Genomic DNA, 22425 nt, shown 5'->3' with positions numbered 1-22425 from the left:
GTGACACACTTATTGAGACTGGGTTTACCTCTAAATGGGATACATTTGTCGGCAGCGTCTTGCGTGTATAGGCCGCCTGGAGCCCGATATTGCGATAATCGCAACGTCCGCGTTAAGGTTTCCGTGGGGTTTGATATGAGGACGGCAGGGCCGTAAAGTTTTCCGCAGTCCAGAGCATTGCGCGATGCTTTTTGTGGCCGTCATCTGATGGTCAGGTGAAGGGGGATTCAAAGATGAAACCGATTGGTGGTCCTTTGAGGAAGGCACCTTTCAGATGTTAGTTCGTCGACATCGTTCCGCTACCGCGCTTGGCGTAGTGACACCTAACAGAGCCCATCGCGCTAAGCCTTGGGGAGATCCACGACGGGGTTTTCTTCCATGGCGGACAGGTGCCATTCTGGGGAGTAACATGAAGAGACTTGAGGAGACTTGGGTAAAGTCACTCGAAGTCGACTCAGGTATCAACATATCTTGTTCAATCCAGATTGCTGCGCCAACAACATTGGCATAGGCCTAGACCACCCCCAAGGCCGCAAAAGCGGTGCAATTTCACAGACCCCCTCCAGGTACGAATACAAGGCTTAGGGCGGAGTTCAGAGGTTGGCATGACATGGTGGTCGTGGTGTGGTTTGACAGGGAAAAACATAACGATGTCTGCTCTCAGCGTTATGGTGAATGACGAGATGCCAATACGGCGTGTGCAGAGCGCCAAGAGAGACACGGCCACCCGATTTGGGGGCAAATGGTCGGCCAAGACGTTTAAATGGAGTTGGCGAGGAGCTCTTGATTCGACAATAGCTAATCAAGGTTAAAACATGCTCGCCCAGCTAGTAGGTATTGCTTGGGGCTGGTTTTCTGGGGGTGCCAACCTGAGTACCTAGAGCCACAATATGATAGCCTGCAATCTACAAGCAGTGAATTCGTGCCTTGGCTGGCAGAAGTGCCCCTCGACAATTTTCGTAAACTTCGCATCGTGCAATGGTTGGTGAGAACGGCTGCTCGGCATGGCTTTGCTGATAGCCTGAGATTGACAGCGATGGCATCGGTCGCAGATTCGTAGAAAGACCACGGTCAGTCGCACCACGAAAGCGAAAACGAGGACAGGTGAGGTCTATGCGAGGAATGCGAGATAGGTGAGGCGTTCCCAAGTTTCCTAGAGCAGAACAGGCATGGGCAGATACGCCAATACGCGTGTTGAGTTGCGGGGAAGCGGATAGGGCCACAGCTCAGCCACTTTTCAGCCAACTGAACCTAATTGCCCAGGGCAGGGCCTTGGCGCCTAAAGAGAGGAGAGCAAAAGTACGAAGTACGACGTATGCAGGCAATCTTGGTCGAAGAAGCCGTAGGAAAAGGGCTGTGAACGTGGTTGGCAGGAGTCAGTTGTTGGAGGTGAGTGCAGTACATAGTAGCTACTCTGGATGAATACTCCTTATAGCAAATGGTGGGGAAAAGAGACGTACCTTGGAAGTCGTTCTGAAGTGGACCTGTCCGGGCCAATCATGGACCTTTGCTGCGTTCTGTGCATTTCAAGCTCCCATACTCCGTAGTCCAAACCCGTCTCTCTGGATGCAACTCCAAAGTTCCCATGCGTGAGTACTGCCTGTGGTCTACTGTGTACCTGCCAACATCAGGTATATGCGCTGGACGGTTTCGGAAAGTACGAGGCGTGCAGGATGGCTCTCTGCTCCTCCAACCTCCGGATACTAATGCGGGAATACGCGCACACTCTTACGGTGTACACTACCACCATGGGTCAAGAGCGAGCCAGCTGTTCCAGGGTCCTGTGTCCCTTTGCGGGCGAAACCAGCAGCTGAACCCCGGGAGGATCGACGGAGGAATATGAGCTTACGACCATGAGTAGGAGCGAAGGTAGGGAGAGGAATAGGACCAAAGCACCTCCTCCATGATCCCACCTGCAGGCAGGCTGCAGAGTACATACTGTACTCAGTACGGAATAGTACGTACAGACTGCACCCAGCGCAACCTCGCGCAGTCTTTCCTTGCTAAGCTCCTCGGACCCGAGGAACATCCGCCCCTGCGAAGTCAACCTACCATCAACCCTCCATCACAACTTCAGAACTTCATCAGCCCATCGGATCGCCTACCTATCAACATCAACACACGAGACCCCGCCAGGCAGCGACTACACTACTGCGTGCACTACGGCAACGCATGCACACGACGCCGGAATTGACGTGGAGACAAGATGCGAAATGCCAAATGCGAAATGTGGCCCTGACAGATCCTTGATTCCTTGGTTAATGTACGCGTGAAGAAAACCATCCGGGAGAACACAATTCACGTGCACTCCCGCAACCACCCGCCACAGCCCCTTTACCATTTGGACCTTACGAGTTCATTCCTACGGGGGATACGGAGTACACCATAGTGACCATACGGTATTACGGATACCTTGACGGATGCTACACCATCGTCAATGGCTGCCATTGAGTCTTGACCGATTGACGGTTGGTACTCCCTACTCACTGGGCGCTCGCAGATGCCAACCTATTCAAAGACGTGTCCTGAGTCTTGGCTCCTCGCCGGACGGAATTTGATGCCAAGCTGCTATTAGACAAGGACCCTAGAGGACACCGACTCTCTGGCACTCGGCCGTCGTCACGCACCGGCGCTCCGAGCCCGCGGACTGCGTTTCCAAGAATACCAAGCAAGCCAAGACAAGCGCCAATCAAACGCATATCCATTTTGCATTCTCCAAACAAGCGCGCCTTATTCCAAAATACCAATGGACTGGGCGCAGAAAATTTCACCTTGTTTCTGCCCCCAAATCTGCCCAATATCATATTCTTAACCTCGAACCCTAAAGCCCACCCCCAACTAGACGGGTCCAAACCGATGGGTATTGCGCAAATTGAAAGCCCTCGGCGGCCCTCCACACCCCGGCCGCTCCATGGCGGCGATGACGGCGATGGAGATACGGCGTATATGTGCATTAGGGCCCGATGGACCCCCAGCTCGGCACCGCGAGCTGCCGAGGCTTGCACAAAAGCCGCGTTCATTTCATAATTTCAACTACAAGCGGCCGATCCTTTACGATCATCTGCCTAAAATACGGGATCCCTTGTCAGGGTACCACCAACCACGTTGACGGTTGGTCATCAACAGCCCGTACGAAGTACTCATTTCTCTCCGATCCCGACAATGTGGACAGAGTGGGACGGGGCGAGATAGTGTTGCAGTCCGACTGGCTGCTTGCGTATGGAGCAAAGAGAAGAACAAGTCGAGAAGGACAGAATAGGAGGGAACAATTTCACTGGAACAGCCAACATCCCCCATCACTGCGTTCCGGCTGTCTTCTGACAGCGGAGCTTACCCACTGCCTAGAGTCCTGGACTCAGCCAGGCAATGGATACCCTCGTCCCGTACGAACCATGAAGACACTTTTATTCTGCACGACAATAGAATTGCCAGAGACTGAGGGGAGAAAAGTCTGGAGGAGGAAACCCGAATGCGAGAAATCCGAAATCTGCGGCCGAGAGGCTTCTGGTCCTCACTTTGGGCCGATCCGTACGGAAACACCTCCTGCTTTCTACTCTCCTCAGTGCAGGTGAGAGGAGATTTACAACGTGTCCCACCCAAGGCCTGGCCCAGGGCCTCAGCCATTGTACAAGCTTCCCATGTTGGGCAGTCTACTTTGACGGCAGCCGATCATGTCCACCACAGAAAGTCAACAGAAACTTTCGTACAGGCTGACTTCCTGTCGTCCTGGACAGAGAGAGGTCTGGCCCATTCAAAAGCCAAAGCGGCCCGCTGACAAAGCGCCTTGGACTCCAAAGGCCAAAGCAACGCTCAAACTAGCAACCAGGGGTTCCCCAGCATCGTCAACCCAACTCTGACAATCCGCCCAGCCCAACACGTGAACTCACAAGGTGTCATTGCCAACACCTGCCCGAGTCCCTTCAGACATTGTCATCGGCCATGTTTGATGTCCGTGGACAGCAAAATGACCCCCGGGCTTATCTGGGGCAGAAGAGAGAAGCAAAACAAAAGTCCACCTCACTCAATCTTCGGACCCGAACAAAGACGATGGAACTAGTTCTTCATAAAAAAAAATCGACTCATCATGGGTTATCCACTGTCGGACCGCGGGGTTTACAACTTCCCGTCCCGCCCTCCGTCACAAACGCCGAGATCATAATTCGATTTCCAACCACTTAGCGACCCCCTTCTCTGTCGCGCAAAGTGCCATACTCCGTAATCAATCACCAAGTACGGAGTATACTATCCGTATGTGATGCGCAATAGACAGCAACGCTGCTCAACGGTCAACCTGAATCACCCCTCGACCCGCGCCATAGCCCGCCTGATATTCCCAAACGTAGCATTATCGCATGAACAGCGCCCTGAGCTTCCCGCGTTTAGTGGAACATGCACTGTGGGTCGCCGCGGCGTGGACTCTCGGGATCGAAGCATATCGTAGGGCGGACACATTCAGATGGTTTTCCGTCGTGTGTTTTGGAAAAGTTTTTTTTTTATTTTTCACTCGTCTCTGCTTTTTTCTCGTGGGAGCAACCCTGCTTCATCCTCATCCTACCTGCACCAGTAAGCCTTTACCCGCCAGAGTTGGTTCCTCGTCTATACTACAATCTGGGGGTGTGCGGTTTGTGCGTTGGGTGCGTCTTTGCGCAGACCGTTGGCTTTTGCGCCCTGCCACTTACCAGCCCGCCGCCGCAGATGCAGAACCATCGAAACCACACACCCTCCCCCTGTCACCCCTTGATCGACCAACAAGGATCACGGATGCTCCAGTGGGACCTTTGTCCAGAACCAGAATTGACCAAGACTCTACCAAGTGGCTTAGAGATGAGGGGCGTGACGACGCCTGACCGACTGCTCGCCCGCCTTCTCGGCGGACTTTGAAGATTCGTTTGGTCCGCACCGGTTCGAACCTGTTGATCGTTGCGTGTGGTGATGCGATATACGACCAGCAAGCGGCTCATTTCACATGGCAGTAAACCAAAAAGGAGGCCGGTAGTCTAGGTTTGGCAACATGGGAGCTTTGTCTAGTCATGCCATGTTGCACCATCGCTGTCATTTCGGCCCCCAAATCTCATGAGAGATGCTGGCACGGCTGCTGAGCTGTACGGTCGATCAAGTCACCAAGTGGGGGCCACCAGAAGCTTGAAGAAAGTATCACGTCGCGTTGGGAATTTGGCAGGCCGCAATCGTGTCAGGAGCTTGTTGTGAAGGTCGCCGATGGGTACGGTGAGGCCATCTTCATCTCCCAATGACTACTACTACCTGATGCGACACTGACTAGAACAGCGCGACAGGCTTCTGACAGTTGTCTCCCTGCGGAATTTTAGGCCCTGCAACTGTCTCATTGATGTTCGCCCGTCCCCTTCGGCGGCGGCGAGGAGAAACGACCTTTTACCTTAGTCCGCCGCCGACCTTCCCCCCCTGGAGAGAATTATATGTCGTGACGTGGAGACCCCGTGGCTCATCCCCTTGGCAACTCTGAGCGTCGCATTCGCTCCAAACCCTCCGGGGCGTCGGTCGCAGCGTCGGTAACCCTGAGAGCAACAAAATTGGCATGCTCGCAGGGCAAATTGGGGGGGGGGGGGGGGGGGCGGGGTTCCGCGGGGGGGGGGCCCCCGGGGACAAAAAAAAACCAAAAACCCTTTTTAAAGATTTCTTCTGGGGGCACGCCCGGGGGAGGGGGGGGGGTGAGGGGGGGGGGGGGGGGGGGGGGGGGGGGGGGGGCGCTGGCTTGACCGACGGAGCTGGCTCCTGGTAAGCAACAAAAACCCAAGATCCTCTTTCAAGATTCTTCTCTGGGCTGCGCTGCGGGCATACCTAGAGACTAGAGAGAGTGTGTAAGCCGAGCGGGCACAGGGCAGGCAAGGCCGCAGGGTGCCCGCTGATACGGTAGCGTAGCATGCCGTCGCCGATTCCAATGGCCGGCCTACTGCGTACACTAGAGAGGGTAATTTTTGGTAGCAGTTCGTTCCATATCCGGGGATCAGGTCAGGGTAGTGTAGTGCCAGCATAGTAGAGTGTGAGACAAGAGACAAGTAGACTTTTTCAGAGTTTCTTGTCACCGTCTTTTTTTCTCTTTTTTTTTTTTTGTAGCGTCATGCCCTCCCATAGTTCTACACGCGTGAAGTCAAAACCTGGGAGGTTACAGCAAGGGGAGGAGGAGGAGGAGCCAGTCGGCAAAACTAGCTAGCTGCAAAAAAAATAAAATAAAAAAATTACAATGATTTATGACGAGGTTACAGAGTTAACTTGGTTTTGGGGCATTCGCCGACCTGAGCTTGAAGGAAAGCTCACGGACTCTTGTTTGTCTTACGATCCGAATTAGGAAGAGATTGCACGATCGAAGAACGGCCAAAAAAAGAGTTCTGTTGATTCGAAGAATGGTGCTATTGTGTGTATATCTGTTTTTTTTTTACATTGGGGGATGGAAGAGAGGACCAAGGAGATTTTTGTGTTGTGAGATGAGAAATTAGAGAAGGAGTAGGGAATGAAGGAACGAAAAAAAAAAAGTTTTTTTGTGTGAAAGAAGGTGTTGTTGTGGTTTGGTTTTTTTTTTTTTTTTATTTGGGGGGGGAAGGAGGGTTTTTGGCCCCCCCCCCCCCCCCCCCCCCCCCCCCATGGTTCAGCTTTATGCAAGCTTGTCCTCGTCCCAACTCTCTGAAAGGAGGGGTGGTCGGCAAGATAGACCTTTTCTCTAAAGCTCATCCCAGAGGAAATCACACAAGCAAAAGAAATAGAGTAGACACGAGTTCAGAAAAAAAGTTGATACAATGGTTTCGATTTTTGGTGTCGTTGCAACGTGAAAAATCGTTCGCCTCAATGCTAATAAATCCTTCTTCCTAAAGGCCGTTTCCCGCTCACTATTGCCCCCCAAATACCTTGAACGGTGGCGATTAACCTCATCCGAGTTTGACCAAACAAAACATAAAATCAAACCACCTAAAAAAAACCGTCAAACGCCTTTTTCTCTCTCTCGCGAGATGTGGGGAGGGTCCTTTCCCAGAAAAAGCAACGCCTTCGCGGTGTATCATTGAAAACCCCATAAATTCGCAAAATCCCATGACCCCAATGTCTTCTGTGCGCCTGATGGCCGTAGCCCGACCGAAAGCCCCAACTCTATAACTCATAATCCGTACTCGAAATGCTCAGTGGCTGGAATGATGGGGTTACAGTCGCATTGGCTCGCCGTCATAGCCCCCGTAGATCATCGGGTCGCCCATTCCCATCATGACTTCCGGATTCGGACAGTTAAGAACGTGGGGCTTGATGGTGCCGAATTCTGACTCGATCAGGCCTTGGTTAAGCATATCCATGTTGGTGAGAGCGCCGGGATGTTGGAAGAATTGCTGAGCGAGATCCATTGAAGAGGGTGCTGATTGTCTGGGCATATTCCATTGTTGGTAAGCGTTCATGGGCGGGGACTGATTTTGCTGAAACATGGCGGCGGTGGGATCGATGGGCGAGGCAACTGAGTCTACGTCGAACTCAGTGTATCCGGTAGAGAAGCTTTGCGGAGACATGGTCATGGGGTTGTTGTGGCCGCCAAAGACAGCTTTGCGGTAGTCCGCCTCGAATTCCGAGTGATCAATGTCGGAAGAGCTTGCCCGGTCTGAACGCTCGCAACTTGAGTTAGAATCGACCTCGACCTTCATGGCCTTCTCAACATCGCGTTCCTTTTGCTGTTCCTCCAGTTGGCGCGCCAACTCGGCCAAGCCCGCCTCGTCCTCAGGGAACACCGAGTGAACTGGCAAGTCGATATCGCTGTTCGGGCGGATGCATCCAAGCTTCTGGGCAATGTTGTGGATGACAGGCTGTCCTCTATCGTTGAGCTCGGGTTCGCCGAGGTCCCATTGTTGTTGGTTCCTAACCATGGAGTACAACTTATGGACGGTGGCAATGAGGGCGAATTGGGTGTGCTCGAGAACTTCGGCGTAGCCTCTGGGCAGCTGCTTGTATTCCGTCTTCTTGCGAACGCCGGCGGTGCAAACGAGACCATCGTCCTTACACCTTTTGCAGGGGAATTCGCCGTCGCACTAAGTGGAGTCCAAGTCAGGATGGGAGTGACCATGAGGTTGAGTGTGGTGGTGGTGCTTACCTTGGTCTTCTTCATACGACACCTTTCGCAAGCCTTCCATACCCTCTTGTGACGTCCATCGGCAGACATAGCTTGAGAGCTATGATCGTGATGTTGTGTCGCGTTGTGAGGGCTGGCGCGCTTGGCAGTATGGCGGTTGGGCTTGATAGACTTGGAGCTGGAGGAGCTCTTTCTGGGTTTTTGGTCCTCCAAGGGAGGTGTGGGTAGGCCGCTTCCCATTGTGGTGGTGAATGATTACTAGTTAATGGGGTAGTATGTAGTAGTAGTTGTTGTTGTTGCAGTAGTAGTAGGAAGGAAGGATAAGGTGTGGCGATGTGTGGAAGAGGAAGATGTTGTTGATGTAGACCGAGGGGCAAAGTGCGTATAAGTCTGTGGGTGAGGGAGGTGAGAGGCGTGTAAGTGAACTATATAGGATAGCGAGAACGAAGTCGACCCAGTCAAAGGAAGAATAAACCAAAAAGGTAAAAGAGTCGGGATGACACAGCCAAGAGTCCGCGGCGCTAGGGTCAAGAGGGCGGGACAGTAAGCACGGCAAGGTACTGGGATGGAGGGCGTAGACAAATTATTAATGTCGAGCAACAACGGGGAGACGACGGGGAGTAGACGGGGTGCGTCTAATGTGCGCGCGCGAGATTATGTGATGCGCAGGGAAAAGGCCTCGGAAGCTTTTGGGGTTGATAGAGTTCGGTCGCTCGCAATGCTAAGGAGGGCAGAGCAAGCAAGCAGTGGAGGTTGAGGAGAGAGAGGAGAGGAGAGGACAGGCAGGGGGGGTGGGTGTGTGCGTTGCGGGTGCTTGGTGCTGATGCTGGTTGCTTTGGTGCGGTACTTTGCCCCGTACCTTTTACGATGCAAGTACGGCGGTACGACGGGTACAGTGGAGGGCAGACAGGGCAGACTAGGGGAGTTCTGTCGGGGAGAGTCTGCTGCTGGAGGAGCTGGAGCTGGAACTGGAGCTGGAGCGAGTGCGGATGCGGTGCGTTAGGTATTCGTAGGACCAGGTAGGTACCTTACGAATAGGTAGGTGGTGGTGTAGGCGTGGGCGTGGGTGTGGGTTCGCTGGCCTGGTCTGCTGCGGGTGGCATTAACGGTCGGCGACGTCTTTATGTCCGAGTGCGCGGGCGGGCCCAGTAGTTATGAAAATGAGACGGCCTCAAGAAGGATCCTGGTTCCGTTTTGTGCTCAATTTGGAGAGTGTGTGTGGTCAACTGGCGACCGTCGTGTATCAAAAGTACGTCCGGTACGTAGCCAAGTTGTGGGATGTAGCTGGTAGTAGCAGCGCGCTAGCAGCCTTTTTTTCTTTCTGGTCCCAAGAGCTAGCCGCGACAAGGTAAAGTCCGCTGCGGAGTTCAGAGAACTGGACGGCGAGGATAGGGATAGGGATAGGGATTGGGATTTGATTTGCAAGCCGGTCGCTGCTTGTGTAAAGTACGGCTTATTTGTTGCTGCTTCCCGCTGTTGATACGGCGGATTGCTGACTGCAGAATGCTGGACGTGTCTCGAGCGGATCTTGTTTGCCGACCCTGTTGTGTGCTATGTGCTGATCCAGGGTCTTGCGGCCTTTCGTTCTTCTTGGTCTCCTTTTTCTCTTATTCGTCACCAAAGTCCTTAAATGCTTTTGCGGGCGGGTGGATGCGGGAGAGCATGTGTGGACGTGGTGGTGGATGGCTTGTCTTTCTAGGCTGCTTGTTGGTGTAACAGGATATGATTCTCTTCAATCTTGGTGTGTAAGATGAGACCTAAGGGTTCTTATTTCGACTAGAGGTAATGTTGTTGCCTTGGAGGTAATGAACAACAGTCTGGATCGATGGAATGTTTCCGGGCCGAGATGGTCTTTTTAAAACAGAATCCTTTACACAAGATCGCTGAAGCTGAAGGTATGTAGAGTAGGTATCGACGTCAGGTCGGCGGAGTTAGAACTGTGATGTTGATCAAGGTCCCCGATTCGAAACATGAATAGCTTCTGACTCCGGTGTAGGGGGATCCCAATCAGACGGAACAGCCGACCACATCTTATATCCAGCAAGCAGGGTCACCCACAACTCTGCCGGGATCGAGAGATGGGATCTTTCCAAGCAATGAGGCTTGATCATGAACAAAAGATGACATGATGCTGCGAGTATGTTGACATGGGTCGAGTCTGGACCATTTGCCTCGGGAACACTCGACAAATCGTGAACGGAACGCTACTTGGTAGGAACCAAGCCGAGTGTACGCCTCATGAAAGTGGGTTGCGCGACGACAAGGCCCGCAATGTTGCTGTCAACCTTCAAGGGGTAGGTAAGGCAGGTTGAGCGGGTCCGCTCCTGTGACTGTGACTGATCGGTACCTCCAGAGACTTCGGGAGTGGAGGTTCACAAGTCCCCGAACCTGAGTAAGCTCTGCATGGGTGATGGGCCCAAGGAATGGAACGAGATGGTCGACGAAGACACGCGAGAGACACACGCCCAGGCAGACAAATCGCTCCGAGACTGACAGAAAAAAAAAAACCACCCGATCTGTTCTGTGTCTCTCTTTCGAGTGTGCTCATGTCTTACTTGCTCTCTGTTTGCAAACCCCACTCGTCCGTTCGGGACGGTGAAGCCATGTTGACCCCAACGTCTCTTGTCTCTCTCTCTCTCTCTGACTTCGTAACCGTAGATTCGATCTGGCCGTTTTTGGTGTGAACATGTAGCTGTGTATCTTCCGTTGCGCCGCACCATGCCAACATCGCTGAGCCGCGGACGCCTTCGAGCACGACACCTGGCCAAGGTTCAATGCAGTGAGTCCGATGACCAACACCGGGTTGTTCATAATCCTAAATTTTCTCGATTTGTGCATGCGGCGGAATCTGACGGGGCCGCTGACGGGGCGATCAGGGTAAACTGCAACCCCGTATGCCAAGACTCCGGCCTGTTGACGAGGCCGGCGCCGAGGGCGGGGTCTTGACTTTTGCTGCGCGTTCATCATCGACGATACCGCGACTCTACTGCTCTAGATCAGTAGCTCGGAGCCGTCATACTGTACGATCCTCGAGAGGTTCTGGACTCGAATGGAGACAAGACGACAAGGCATGACTGAATTGATGACGCCAGAGACCGAGTCTGCCAACTGGCATTGCTGTGCCTGGTTGGTCCCTGATTGGGAATGCCAATTTGGGCAAATCGACAGGGTGCCAGGGTCGATGAATCATGATGGACCATAACCATTGGGTTGGGCCAAAACCTGTCCAAATTTGTCGCATTGCCCAGATACCTACGCCTTACAGGTACTAACACGGTCTCAATGCTCTCCTGTTCTCCTATCCGGGGCCTAAATTGATCCAACGGCTCTCGTATGCCCGACGGGTAGTTGACGAGGTGCCGCCGGGAGAACTAACTCATCTTTGCGAGGTGTAAAAACGTCCCTTGCCGATAGGGCTCGAGCGTGTCAGTTGAAGAGTCGAATGCCTGCAGGACAGGTTCGGAGAACAGACAGTGGCAGACGTTCGAGCTCCCATCCATGCAGGGACTTCCTCTTTGAGGCCAACGGTGCCGACAGCCTCGCGTGGGATGGTCGCCGCGGGCGGACTTTTGTGTCGTCCTAATTCATTCCATGGTGAAAGATCCCATGCTGTCGGTGCGTGCCAAAGTCTGATATGCGCCAAGAACGGTAGCTACCAGTCGGCCGAGGTCGACGATGCTTCGGCGAGCTGCATAGAAGGCAGGTTGTACCTGACCGCGAACTCTGTGGGAGCTCACAGGCGGTGCAGCTTAAGGCAGGTTGTTCGAGGTCGACTGACGACAGGAAGAAGAGATACTTCAGGCCAAACTTCTGGCCAGCGCAGCACTCTATGCGGCGGGAGCGTGCAGTGGGATTGAGTCCACCATCAAACCCGTCTGATACCATGACACCGTCCGAGGGTGTTAAGAGTGTAAAGACGTCATGGCGTCTAGTTTCGAGCAGCAAACTCTAATTCAAAGTCAACGATTAAGAGCCGCGATGATGTTTCTCTGCCGACGAGGCCTCGGCCGCTGGCCACTCCCACGGCGGCAGGCGGAGCCAACGGTTCGTTGTTGATCGATCGTAAAGGAAAGGGTCGGGTAGGTGGACTGCTACAAAAGTCCGGCGGCGATGAGGAGAAAGTTGAGAGTTGGAACGGAGGGTGACAGCCTATTCGCCGATGGTGCGCGGAGAGATTGCGGAGCACGGACAAGATTCAAGGTAGCGAGGCCGCTCTGTGGCCCGCTCCTCCGCCGGTGGTAGGTAGGTTCACGGTCAACCGTTGACAAGCCGCCAAGACAGGTCTCGTGAGGCACAGTGCCGTGAGAAGGGACTCGAGAGTCGAGAGAGCTGTTGAGGTGTGCTCTGTACCGCACGGAGCAGAGGCTCGCAAGGCCAGCTCGAGGTGACCAAGGGTTGGTTTGAGCTTGAGCTGTAAGGCGTCGGCATGGGGTCAAGATTCATGCGGAGATGGTCGGCGATGGTAAGATACAATGGTGATGATGGACTTGTGGCGGATCAAGTTGCAATGCATCAGGCTGAACCAAAGTAGAGGCACGGGAGTGGTGGCGGTAGGCAGATAGACTGCTATCCGAAGTGGTTGCCATGATCCTCCCCTTCCATGTGGAATATGAGAACCAACAACTGTTGAAGGCAGCTGCCCCAAGTCCCAATAATCCTCACCCGCCACCGCCCATTCGAGTGAGCTATACCGTGGCTGCTTCCTTCTTGGGATCCTTGCTTCTGGGATCTTTGGGTTCTTTCTGATGTCTGAGAACGTGGGCGGTGGAGGGCTGACACCCACTTGCTTACTTCCCTGCGTCTTTGCTCCAGCTGCCATGTTGTTCCAGCCGTGGCCCGTGTGCCAAGGATCGAAGCTTCCATGTGTGAATAAGTAATGTGTCCCTCTCAGTTGGTTTGGGAGTGTGGACGGAGTACAGAAACGCAGGATGTCGTTCTCATCTGGGGTAGCTGCATCGGTATCCGTACGAGTACGAGATGCTGTCTCGTCACCACCTCATGTGCGGTGTGGCTGCGCCCAAGCTGTCGGTCCCTTGCTCTTGTCAGGTTGGCCGTATCGGTTCCCGAAACGGTGCCCGGGCGGAGGAGGGCGAGAATAAGCAATGGAGATCATTTTTGCCCGGACCAAAAGCCCCCAGGTGCCTAGGGCAAACCGTCAGCTAGGGCAAAATTAGGCTACTTTGTCGTGGAGATGCAAAGCGGGAAACAACCGCGGGCGTGGATGAGGTGCTGTGCGTGGGTGCGTGGTGTGTGGTGCGTGGGTGCCAACAGGCCGGGGAGGAGGATCAGGCACGCATCGGTGTGTCCCACTTGAGGTAAAGGTGTGCAGAGGTGGGTCTTTGGTGGGCCAGGCCCGGACTAAGGTAACTAAGGTAGATAACGCTCAGGTAATCGGCGAGGTATTCCCGCCGGATTTAACTGGCAGATTCTTCCTTCCTGTGACCACAAGCGCGATGGATGCTTTCAACGAAATAGTGGACATGCCCCTCACAACCATCAATTCTGCTAAGCACCTGAGGTAGTTTTGCTGCAACTCTCTCTTCTCGCTCATGTCCGCTGCTCAGTCACTATAACCGCATGGCATGCCCGTTGTGACTCATCTACCTTAGACAACCCCCCAATCATGAGGCTGGATACCTTACTCCTTGGAACACTGCATGGCTATGGACTGTCTCCAGGGGGTGAGACAATTGTTCCCTTCAGGCACGTTATGATAATCACACGTAACGTTAGCATCATTGTCTTGTCTTCCGTTCCCCCATGCCGATCGGGCCTGGGGCGTACATAGATCCACGGAGCGGAGATAACATCTCCGTGTAAGTGGTTGCTTACCGACAATCACCTTCGGGTCTACCACATTCACAGTAAAACCACCTACGTGGACTCTCGTTCACCAACTACCTAGACCATAGCAGGCCATCCAGCCGGTTTTCAAGCTCATCGCGATCGGACTTGACACACCCGTCGCACTGGGTCGTGCCCTTGGTAAACCGAGCCATCAGGGTTCGACCAGGATAGTGTCCTCAGAGAGAAGTATGGCTTCAGCCCAATAAAGCTGCCATAAAGATGATATCTCGACAGCACTAGCAGGGAGTATCCTAGGTATCTACAAAAAAAACCACGGCGAGCCGTCAAAACCACCTCGTGGGCGGCGGTAATAAGCAGCCAACAGCGGGCTCTGTCTCATCGGTCTGTGGCTGACGCCGTCGCCGACTCCAATCGGCTTTGACATGGGACGAATTAGAAATCTCACGGCGGAGGAGCAGAAAAAGCTTAGTTAATCGCCGGACTGGGTGGGATAGATGGTTTGAGGGAGAGACAACCAATCATCCCCGACATTGATTACACAACAGCGAGAAACTATGTACCTTGGGTGCTTTGGTATTACCTGGTAGCACGGAGTACGGAGAAATACAGTAGCAGCCGCATCCCACCCACCATTATGCTGGGAAGTACCTACCTTTTTTTTTTTTCAACAAACCCCATTCCGTGGACGCTACTCCGTACAAAACAGATAACGTGCAGTGCAGCGGAAGCACCACCCAAAGAGCGGAACATTGTCCGTCGGTCGTGACCTCATCCTCGCTTGTGTACCCCCCCTTTCATAACGACGAGGTGGAATCATCGTGGGACTGTCGAATTTTTCTAGAAGATGGTTCTTTCCCTCCACCACATAAATGCCGATGGGTCATCTCCGCGTCTCTGTACGGCTTAGTGGAAATCCTGGCCTAACTGACTAATCGGCTACACTGCTGTCAAGTGCCGCATCCACTTGGCCCCATTCAGGAAAGTGCCGCTCACACGCGCAGCTGCATCATACTCCAACACCGATCCTGTACGTACCGTTTTCGAGTACGTCCAATCCTGGGCTGTATTCTCCGAGTACCTCTGCAGTCCCATCTTGTCTCCATCGAAACTACCATCTATCTCCATGCATCATCTTCCAGAATTTTAATCTTTGTTTACACTATCTTCGTGCAGCTTCTTCACGTCGCATGACCGTCGGGAATTCCCTCCGCCGTCGAATCCCGCCCGGGAACCACATCGGTTTGGGTTTCTTATGAATGCCCTTCGATCAACTTCAGCTCAGCATAGCACGGTCCGCTATCGAATGCCTCCCTGCTTCCGAGGTGTGATTCTTCAACAACGCGCGCCCGTTTGCGTCGTTGAAATCAACCCAGAACCTTCACAAGGCAACGATCGTCCTGTTTCTCCTGAATCGTCCCCGTCTGGTCTGTTGATGATGGCGACGCCGCCTGCCCGCTGTCATCAAGGGCCACATGTTATCAATAATCTTAAGTCCGCCACACCCAATCCGTAGCACGGGGCTACCTACCTTACACTATACCACACTAACACCTCACAGTAGGGTTGGCTCGGATCACTATCCGCCAGGTAGCGCAGCCCGCCCAAGCCAGCGGATGCCTCCCGCTCCCCGTCTGGACTGCATTAGCTTTCATAAAGTTATCCCGGGCGATCCTGGGCCGATCATAAGCCAATTGCATCCGCCAGGGCCCAGTAACAGCCACCTCTCGGCAACGAAAGCGGCCTTTCGGCCTCCGACTTAGACTCTCAACCACCGACAGAACAGCGACCCCAAACCCTGGCCCTCCTATTTTGTATTTCTCCTACCGTTCACGATCCAGACAAGTTGAACCCGGTCTGCTGGCTGCGCCGCAAACCTCCCATCCGGTACAGATAGTGTACATTCGCGACATCGAAACTTCCCTCTCCATCCATCACGAGATCGGGATCCAAAGCTGTGGGATCCCCTGGTCCCCGTCCCGCGGATACCTCCTCATGACCCCCTAAATCATTTCTTTCAGGGTCTTCTATTAAGGGCCTAAGGGAGAAGCCGGAATCTTGAAAATGGCTCACTTAGACTATTCGCCTCCTCTCCCCGCCATCGTGATACCAACGCACCTGGACGCGGGCTGGGGACGGTACACGACTCTACATGCATTTTTGGTTGCTACCATCTCCTACACACCAGGTCCTGAAACAGGGATATCGTCAGCATCGGATAGACCACTGATTCTTCTGCCCGCGTACCCGCTGTCTTTTAGGCGCTATCCGCCCTACCAGCTTCTCTGAGCGTTAATAGGGCCATCGGTACGCTTCTGCTCAGAAGCGGACTTCGGCCTCTGCTAATTTCCAGTTCGGCCGAGGCTCGACTCCACCAAAAATGGCTGCATGACGTGTGGTCGCATTGGAGCCTCATTGCTTGTCGGCGCGGCGTTGGAGCTGTCCCGCTACACGATACCGACTTTGATTTGGTGTTGGTTCTCGACCTTTGTCGGTCTGAAGGATTTCCAATCACGCCCCCTCAACGTATCGAGGCTTCCAAATCGATCTGGACAGGCAGTTTCGCGCCTTGAAAATGGCAGCGGGCAAACTAGACTACTATGCCACGATGACATGCACAATGCCTCCCCTTTGTGTCTAGAGGAAATTGGGATGCAAGCGACGTCATCTAAGCGCACGAAACTCTAGCTAAAGCTTTGAGCTATATGCATACTGGCGGAACGTTTCCAGTCTTTGGTCTCACCCCTCGGCCCGTATCTAGACCTACCTTGACAACGCACAAACTTGAGATATCGGACGGGTCGTGGATTCCAGGTGCTGAACGCCGGCTCCGAAGCTAAGGAACCATCATCATGCTAGGCAGCTTCCCTTCACATGGGGTCCCTCCTCTGGTGATTCCGCATCATCCAGGACAAGCTCGTGGGTACCGAACGACGTATGCAGCACCGCCATCTGAAAGCTGATACGCACCGGGGTTGCACGTCTTCCCGTCCCTGGTGGATTGTCGGGGCGCATGATCGCGCTGTCCACACTCAAAATCGACAAGTTGAGTGCTCCAACAACCGAGGCATGTGGGGTTCGCCAGTAGCAAAGTTTTCTGACCATATGTCCCTTTGGCTGCATACCTACGCAGGTGACAGTAGATTCCGGGGCCGGGAAGACTCGCAAGCGGGATTGCGGAATTGAATATTCACGGATGCCGATATGGTCTTGGCGCCCGGCAGCGGGTCCCGGAGCGGCGTCTTTTGGTGATACCCACGTTCCCGGAGGACCAATTCACAAAGGGCACCAAAGTTGAGGCCGCTGTGGTGTGGATATTCACGAACGGGAGCAAGTACTCTCAACAATGTCACATTACGGTTGACTCTTTGGGCGAACGGAAAGCTGGAGACATGATCGGAACAAGTGGCCCGACTGACTCTATGCGCGAGCCCGCTGCCTTGTTTGCATCGTCTTTTTCTTGGTCGACTCTGCATCCATGGGTCCTGAATCTCGATCTACAACGTTCCTCAATCGTCCTTCCTGGGTATGTTTGGAAGGCAGCTGAATGGCTGGTTGCGGAGCAGACTCGCCGACGCCCGGGCGATAGTCAAGAACGGTCTGACTGTCGAGTCACGCCACCGGCCCCTGTCTGCAAAATATTCGGGGGAGTGGACCTGACCCCCGTTGCTATCTCCGGATGGATTCTGAGATTTCCATGGGCATCTATGCAAAGACTTCCAAGAGACCTGTCGCATTAGAACAGAAGTCACTTACTGTGGTACGAGTTGGTAACAAAATTGGTCTCTTTCAGGTGGGCCAATCCGCCAAGGGTTTGGAAGCGACAGTACGACAAGCAACACGCCCCGAACGATTCGCATGCAAGCACTGATATGGTTTCGTTTGCCTATGTATCCGTATCTTTCGCTCAGTCAGGCATTGGTCGATGCCCTATCGTGGACACATCTATGCCTGGCTAAGCTCCAAGCATCATCAACCAGGGCACGCATGGGCATCTGCCTCGGCCAAGTTAGGCTACAGCCTGTCAGTCAAACGCTGCAACGGTGGGAAGCAGATCTCGGATCTGCAACAATGGCTTGCCAAGCTTTTCCCCTCGTACCTGGCTAGAAATCATGTGTCAGTCTGGTTTCCTATTCCGTCACATTAGAAAACGATTTGCGGTTGGTTAACAGTCATCAGCAGTAAAAAGTAGGTGGCTGCCAAGGCAGCTCACATTCGCACGAGTCAAACATGTCGAATTTGCGATCACGAAGTGCGTTCAGACTCCACACGATATCGGATTCTGTTATCAGAACTTTCGAAAGCGCCAGCCTTGGTTGGAGCAGGCAGTGCAGCAACCAACCTCCCATCCACAGAAATACCTCATTGCTACATTACCTCGTGAGTTACGAGAATGGTAATGTATCGCCGGGCAGGCCCAGAGATGAGCATGACAACACTTATTCACTACGGTATGCTAGTCACCTTCCGCGGCTCAAGCGCACGGCGGTCTAGACAAGGTAACCGTCATCACCTACCCGAATGTCTTCCGACCAAAGTCCGCCCCACTCATGCCGAAAGGGACGCCCGTGGTGTGCGCGTTCTAGTCTTACTGTCGTGAGAATGCAAAATATTCGCAGTGGAGGCCATTGGTGAAATTTCTTGCGGTGGGGATGGGTAGGGCGGCTTGATTTGCAACCAAAAAGTCGTCGTACGATGAACCCCGATCAGTCATCCCGCCGTCACGGAGCAGTGGGGCCCCCACTGTGCATCCTGCCGATGCCCACGCCGGTCTTCTCCCGGCATCTGAAAGCGGCAGAGCGGCGACTGGCACCCGGGTTGGCGTCGCAGCGACCCCAGTCAAATGCATGGCTGGCAACCGGAACCGTTGTTGCCGTGGCCGGTCTTGCGATCGAGATGCGTTCGGGAGTCGGTCGGCGGTGATGGCGCGACCTGCCAATTTCATCGGAAACGTCTCTGAAGAGAGCCTTTCTTCCCGTGCCGAAACCGGCGGACTCGGTGCGTTGAATTTGGCAAATGCTCCAACAAGTGGACTGAGAGATTCTACATCGCTGGGCGTTTCATTGCGCCCGACTTGTTCTCGAGAGCCATTCTCGCGAACCCTCGAACAGAACTTCAACTTTACTGAAGCCAGTACATTCGTCTAATGTATCCTTTCCTGAAGTGGTGCCCATAAGCGCTGCAAGTGTCAAGACTAACCTCTGCGTTTTACCACGAACGTGCGTGATGGCACGGATGATCATGGATGACCCCACAATGGAACGAACTCTACTCATTCTGTCCGCAAGCAAGTGTTTCCAGGCAGAACTTGTTCAACGTCCCCGATGGGTTGACAGCCTCGGGGCTACCTATCAGCCTACCTAGTTTGGAGGTCCCCGCGGCTGCGCGCGACACTTTTGTCCGCGCACTCACACACAGACACGTTCAATAGCGTTCTGCAGGTTGGACCCTTGATATCATGCTGTTAAACTTCGGGGGAATCGTCGCCCCCTTTCTGTCAAGCATATCGAAACACGTAGTCTAGTATCGTGCGGAAACCAAATTCCGTGGACGAAAGGATACCCTGTGTTCACTCAAGACGGAGTTTCGACCAAGGAAAGCGGCCGCGTCAAATGATATGCCCGCCCGTCTTCATGTCCGGGCGACCACTCCCGAGCGGAGACCCGCGGGCGACCGGGTCGGCGATTACTGTTTTCTTTACGAGTCCGGGCACGTTGCTCCGGGTTTATGTGTTGTAGGAGATCATCCGCGGCGCCGGTGGGATAGAGAGGCACCAAAAAGTCTAAATCCTGCACATACCAACTTGGGACGGACCTCGGAATTGGGAGCTTTCTGCGTTTCAAATCGCCGAGGTTTACATATCTACAGGTATATACGACAAATGAGAGGAGAGAGAAGGGTATGTGAGAAGATGGGTGGCCAGAGCTTGCGCCTCTCTCTCCCTCTCTCTGTGTTGTCTCGTTTTGACTCCCTTAAAGCCTCGGCTCATGAAGGTCCAAGTCCGAGCTGAGAGGTTGGGGAAAGAGAAAGGAGGGGGGAAGGGGGGGGCATGAACTGGTCGGGTGTTCACTAAACAAACTGACAACTGTAATTTTGATCGGACATTGAAGGTTCGTCGTAAGTGAGAGCAACTCTAAATGTTGATGGCTGGGGTGTACAAATGTTTATTTGGATCGTCATGGCCTGTTTCGTGCTTTTTTCTAACGCGCTTTGCTGAACGGTGATGTCTGTGTGTTGTTTGTCGGCGACGAATCGATTACTGTTTTTGGTTCCAAGACCTCGGCTGTCTTTTATTCTTAAGCTTTGGGAGGGAGGTTAGGGAAGGTGAGTTTGGTGAGTGAGCGAGGTGAGCACTTGGCAGACAGGTATCCCTCCGGCGGGATTGAGATGGTTTTGGGGCTGTTGTTGGCGACGGAGGTCATTCGAGTTCTCATTTTTTTGTGTTTGTTTTGTAACTATATCGTCTGGTGTTTTTTTGCTTCGAAATATCGACGGCATCCACCCTTCTGGCCCCATACCGCGTCTCTTGTTGCTGGTGATGAGGCGGAATTGCTCTTATTCTGCGTTACCGTCATGTTGAAGGTTTTCTTTTTTCTCCAAAGTTCGCCGAGGCTGGTGATGAATTTGAGGATACTTGGCCAAACCTTTCCGAGTATAATTCGTGTGCATCTAGTCTCTGTTGTGCCAAAGCTTCTTTGGGTCATTTGCGGCGATGCTGTTGTCGTTGCGGTGGCGGAAGTGTTTAGAATAGAATCCCGGGGGGCGAACGGCTTTCCCCCGGAAGGCCGGTGAAGACCGGCCGTTGGCGATGAGACGAAATGATGGACGTTTGCTTTACTCATTCTACTTCGGATGACGGGGCAACGGTCGGGTGTACTGTTCAATGATGACGCTTACCGTACGTCGGCTTTTTGCGTTGACTTCCTCAACGGCCTTGGCTTCTTCTGGGAGAGACTTCGTGGTGGTGGGTTGTTTTCCGACAGGAGTGAGTTGGATATGGTCGAGCTGGATGGGTGGAGGAGGTTTTGGTCTCGGGGCGTCATTGTCTTGAGCTTGCATCCGAGGTTTCTTGTTTGCGCGATGTGTTGCCACCCCTCTTTTGGGGTTGTCCGTCGAGGAATTTTGCTCTGGGGGCTGGAGGGAGGGAGATGGGGTTGAGCGGGTTTTGTTGTGTCGATTAGCCTTCTTGACCTTGTCACGGATGGCCGTGTCTAGGTACCGATGATGGTAGCTGGACTTTTCATGCGTGATTATTACTCGAGAAGGAGTTTTGATGGTTTACAAGTAGTTCTACTCTCGCGACATTCCAAATCGGGGTGATGATGGTGATGATATTGACGATCGGCTATAGATCTAGACGTTCTGAGCTTCTCCGATGACCCTTCGACGTCAAGATTTCGGGTATAATTATCAGCTACATATCGTCTAGAGCAAGAAAGACAACCCTCATCATCGCTTCACCTTGTCGCTTTGACCTCTATAAGATGAGGGAAGTCTTATATCAATTTTGATAAACGCTCTGTGAAGGTGATCAGTTCGACATCATCGAGACACCAAGTCCGTCGCATCTTGAGTTTAGGGGGATCTGTCCATGAGCACGTGTGTTTCACGCTCAACAGGTTACTTGTATTTCGTCTCTTCATCAGATTCTCCAAAAGCAAAAGGTTTTGGTTACCCTATAACGGTGATTACACTGGCGCGTCTCTGCCAGGGTTGCATCGATATCTGAACTTCGGTAGAGGGACCATTTGGACCTGCTGAGCATTAACGAGAAGACGGTGGCGGGCATTACGGCGAGTATAGTGATCATTGAAAGCATAGGCCCTTGCGTCCAACGATGGTGGTTCTGTCCAGACAGAATGCCAGCAACAAGTGTTGTAGAATCTAGGCATCGGCCTGGCCAGTATTCCACATAATTGCATGTCAAAGTCCATTTCATGGGACCAATTTGCTTCGCCTGCAACTATATTGGAGCATGGACAGAGAGAAACCCGGCTGCCGATTGCGATGAAGGTTGTAAATAGCAGCGAGGCACGTCATAGAAGTGTAGATACGTTGTGAGAGTGCTAGAAGGAGTGTTTGGTGACAAACCTCTAATCAAGACTTCGGGAAGGCAATGTATCGGGTCCCGGGCTGCCCCAGATTATGACGTTGTAGGTTTTACAACTATGAGCCCTGAGTTCTCCAAGGGTCAGAGGTTTCGATTTGAATAGGCCTCCAAATCGGTTGATGTTTCCTACTGCCCCTATGGCAGCTAGCTGGAGCGTGCTACTATGCCGGATGACGTGCTCAGAGATGCTCATTTTATTTCTGCGGTAGAGCATCGTTGAATAGCCGGTTTCATTTCGCTGGTAGTTAATCGTAACAAGGTCCTCAAAATGGAGACAGAACCTTTAATCTTCTGGAGGGAAAATGATATGCTAGGCCATATTGAATACCTGGGGCCTTTCTGCCGTCGTAGCAATGAATGAATGGATGTTTCAACAGCAAAGCAATACTTCATAAACTCATGTTGAAATTCATTGGGATATCTATACGACCGGCAT

General features: G+C 53.0%; 5 protein-coding genes across 5 annotated transcripts, besides 2 other annotated features; 3 read left to right on the top strand and 2 right to left on the bottom strand.

The window, feature by feature from the left end:
• Positions 1 to 905: 905 nt before the first annotated feature.
• Positions 906 to 1482, bottom strand: CABS01_03379 (uncharacterized protein; the record flags this gene model as incomplete). Its single annotated transcript, XM_060536754.1, has 2 exons — positions 906 to 1153; positions 1461 to 1482. Coding segments are annotated over 2 exons (270 nt in total), but the record flags the coding sequence as incomplete, so codon positions are not given.
• Positions 1483 to 1673: 191 nt separating this feature from the next.
• CABS01_03378 (uncharacterized protein) lies at positions 1674 to 2194 on the top strand (the record flags this gene model as incomplete). The annotated part of the gene is made up of 2 exons (XM_060536753.1): positions 1674 to 1757; positions 1979 to 2194. 2 exons carry the CDS (start codon positions 1674 to 1676, stop codon positions 2192 to 2194), a joined length of 300 nt encoding a protein of 99 aa, XP_060392672.1.
• A 769-nt stretch (positions 2195 to 2963) lies between these two features.
• On the top strand, positions 2964 to 3572 carry CABS01_03377 (uncharacterized protein; the record flags this gene model as incomplete). Its single annotated transcript, XM_060536752.1, has 1 exon — positions 2964 to 3572. The coding sequence occupies one exon, from the start codon at positions 2964 to 2966 to the stop codon at positions 3570 to 3572; it is 609 nt and encodes a 202-aa protein (XP_060392671.1).
• A 780-nt stretch (positions 3573 to 4352) lies between these two features.
• Positions 4353 to 4847, top strand: CABS01_03376 (uncharacterized protein; the record flags this gene model as incomplete). Its single annotated transcript, XM_060536751.1, has 1 exon — positions 4353 to 4847. One exon carries the CDS (start codon positions 4353 to 4355, stop codon positions 4845 to 4847), a length of 495 nt encoding a protein of 164 aa, XP_060392670.1.
• Positions 4848 to 7166: 2319 nt separating this feature from the next.
• Positions 7167 to 8314, bottom strand: CABS01_03375 (uncharacterized protein; the record flags this gene model as incomplete). Its single annotated transcript, XM_060536750.1, has 2 exons — positions 7167 to 8033; positions 8096 to 8314. The coding sequence occupies 2 exons, from the start codon at positions 8312 to 8314 to the stop codon at positions 7167 to 7169; spliced, it is 1086 nt and encodes a 361-aa protein (XP_060392669.1).
• A 4445-nt stretch (positions 8315 to 12759) lies between these two features.
• Positions 12760 to 12812: a sequence feature (Short protein (CABS01_03374, KAK1478072.1) was converted to a misc_feature.).
• A 53-nt stretch (positions 12813 to 12865) lies between these two features.
• Positions 12866 to 12893: a sequence feature (Short protein (CABS01_03374, KAK1478072.1) was converted to a misc_feature.).
• Positions 12894 to 22425: the final 9532 nt, after the last annotated feature.

The sequence above is a fragment of the Colletotrichum abscissum genome, assembly GCF_030869225.1.
Source record: "Colletotrichum abscissum strain IMI 504890 chromosome Unknown Scaffold_6.1, whole genome shotgun sequence".
In the NCBI taxonomy this organism is placed as follows: Eukaryota; Fungi; Ascomycota; class Sordariomycetes; order Glomerellales; family Glomerellaceae; genus Colletotrichum; species Colletotrichum abscissum.
Note: the sequence above shows the minus strand (reverse complement) of the source record. Positions and strands in the feature narration are given on the sequence as shown.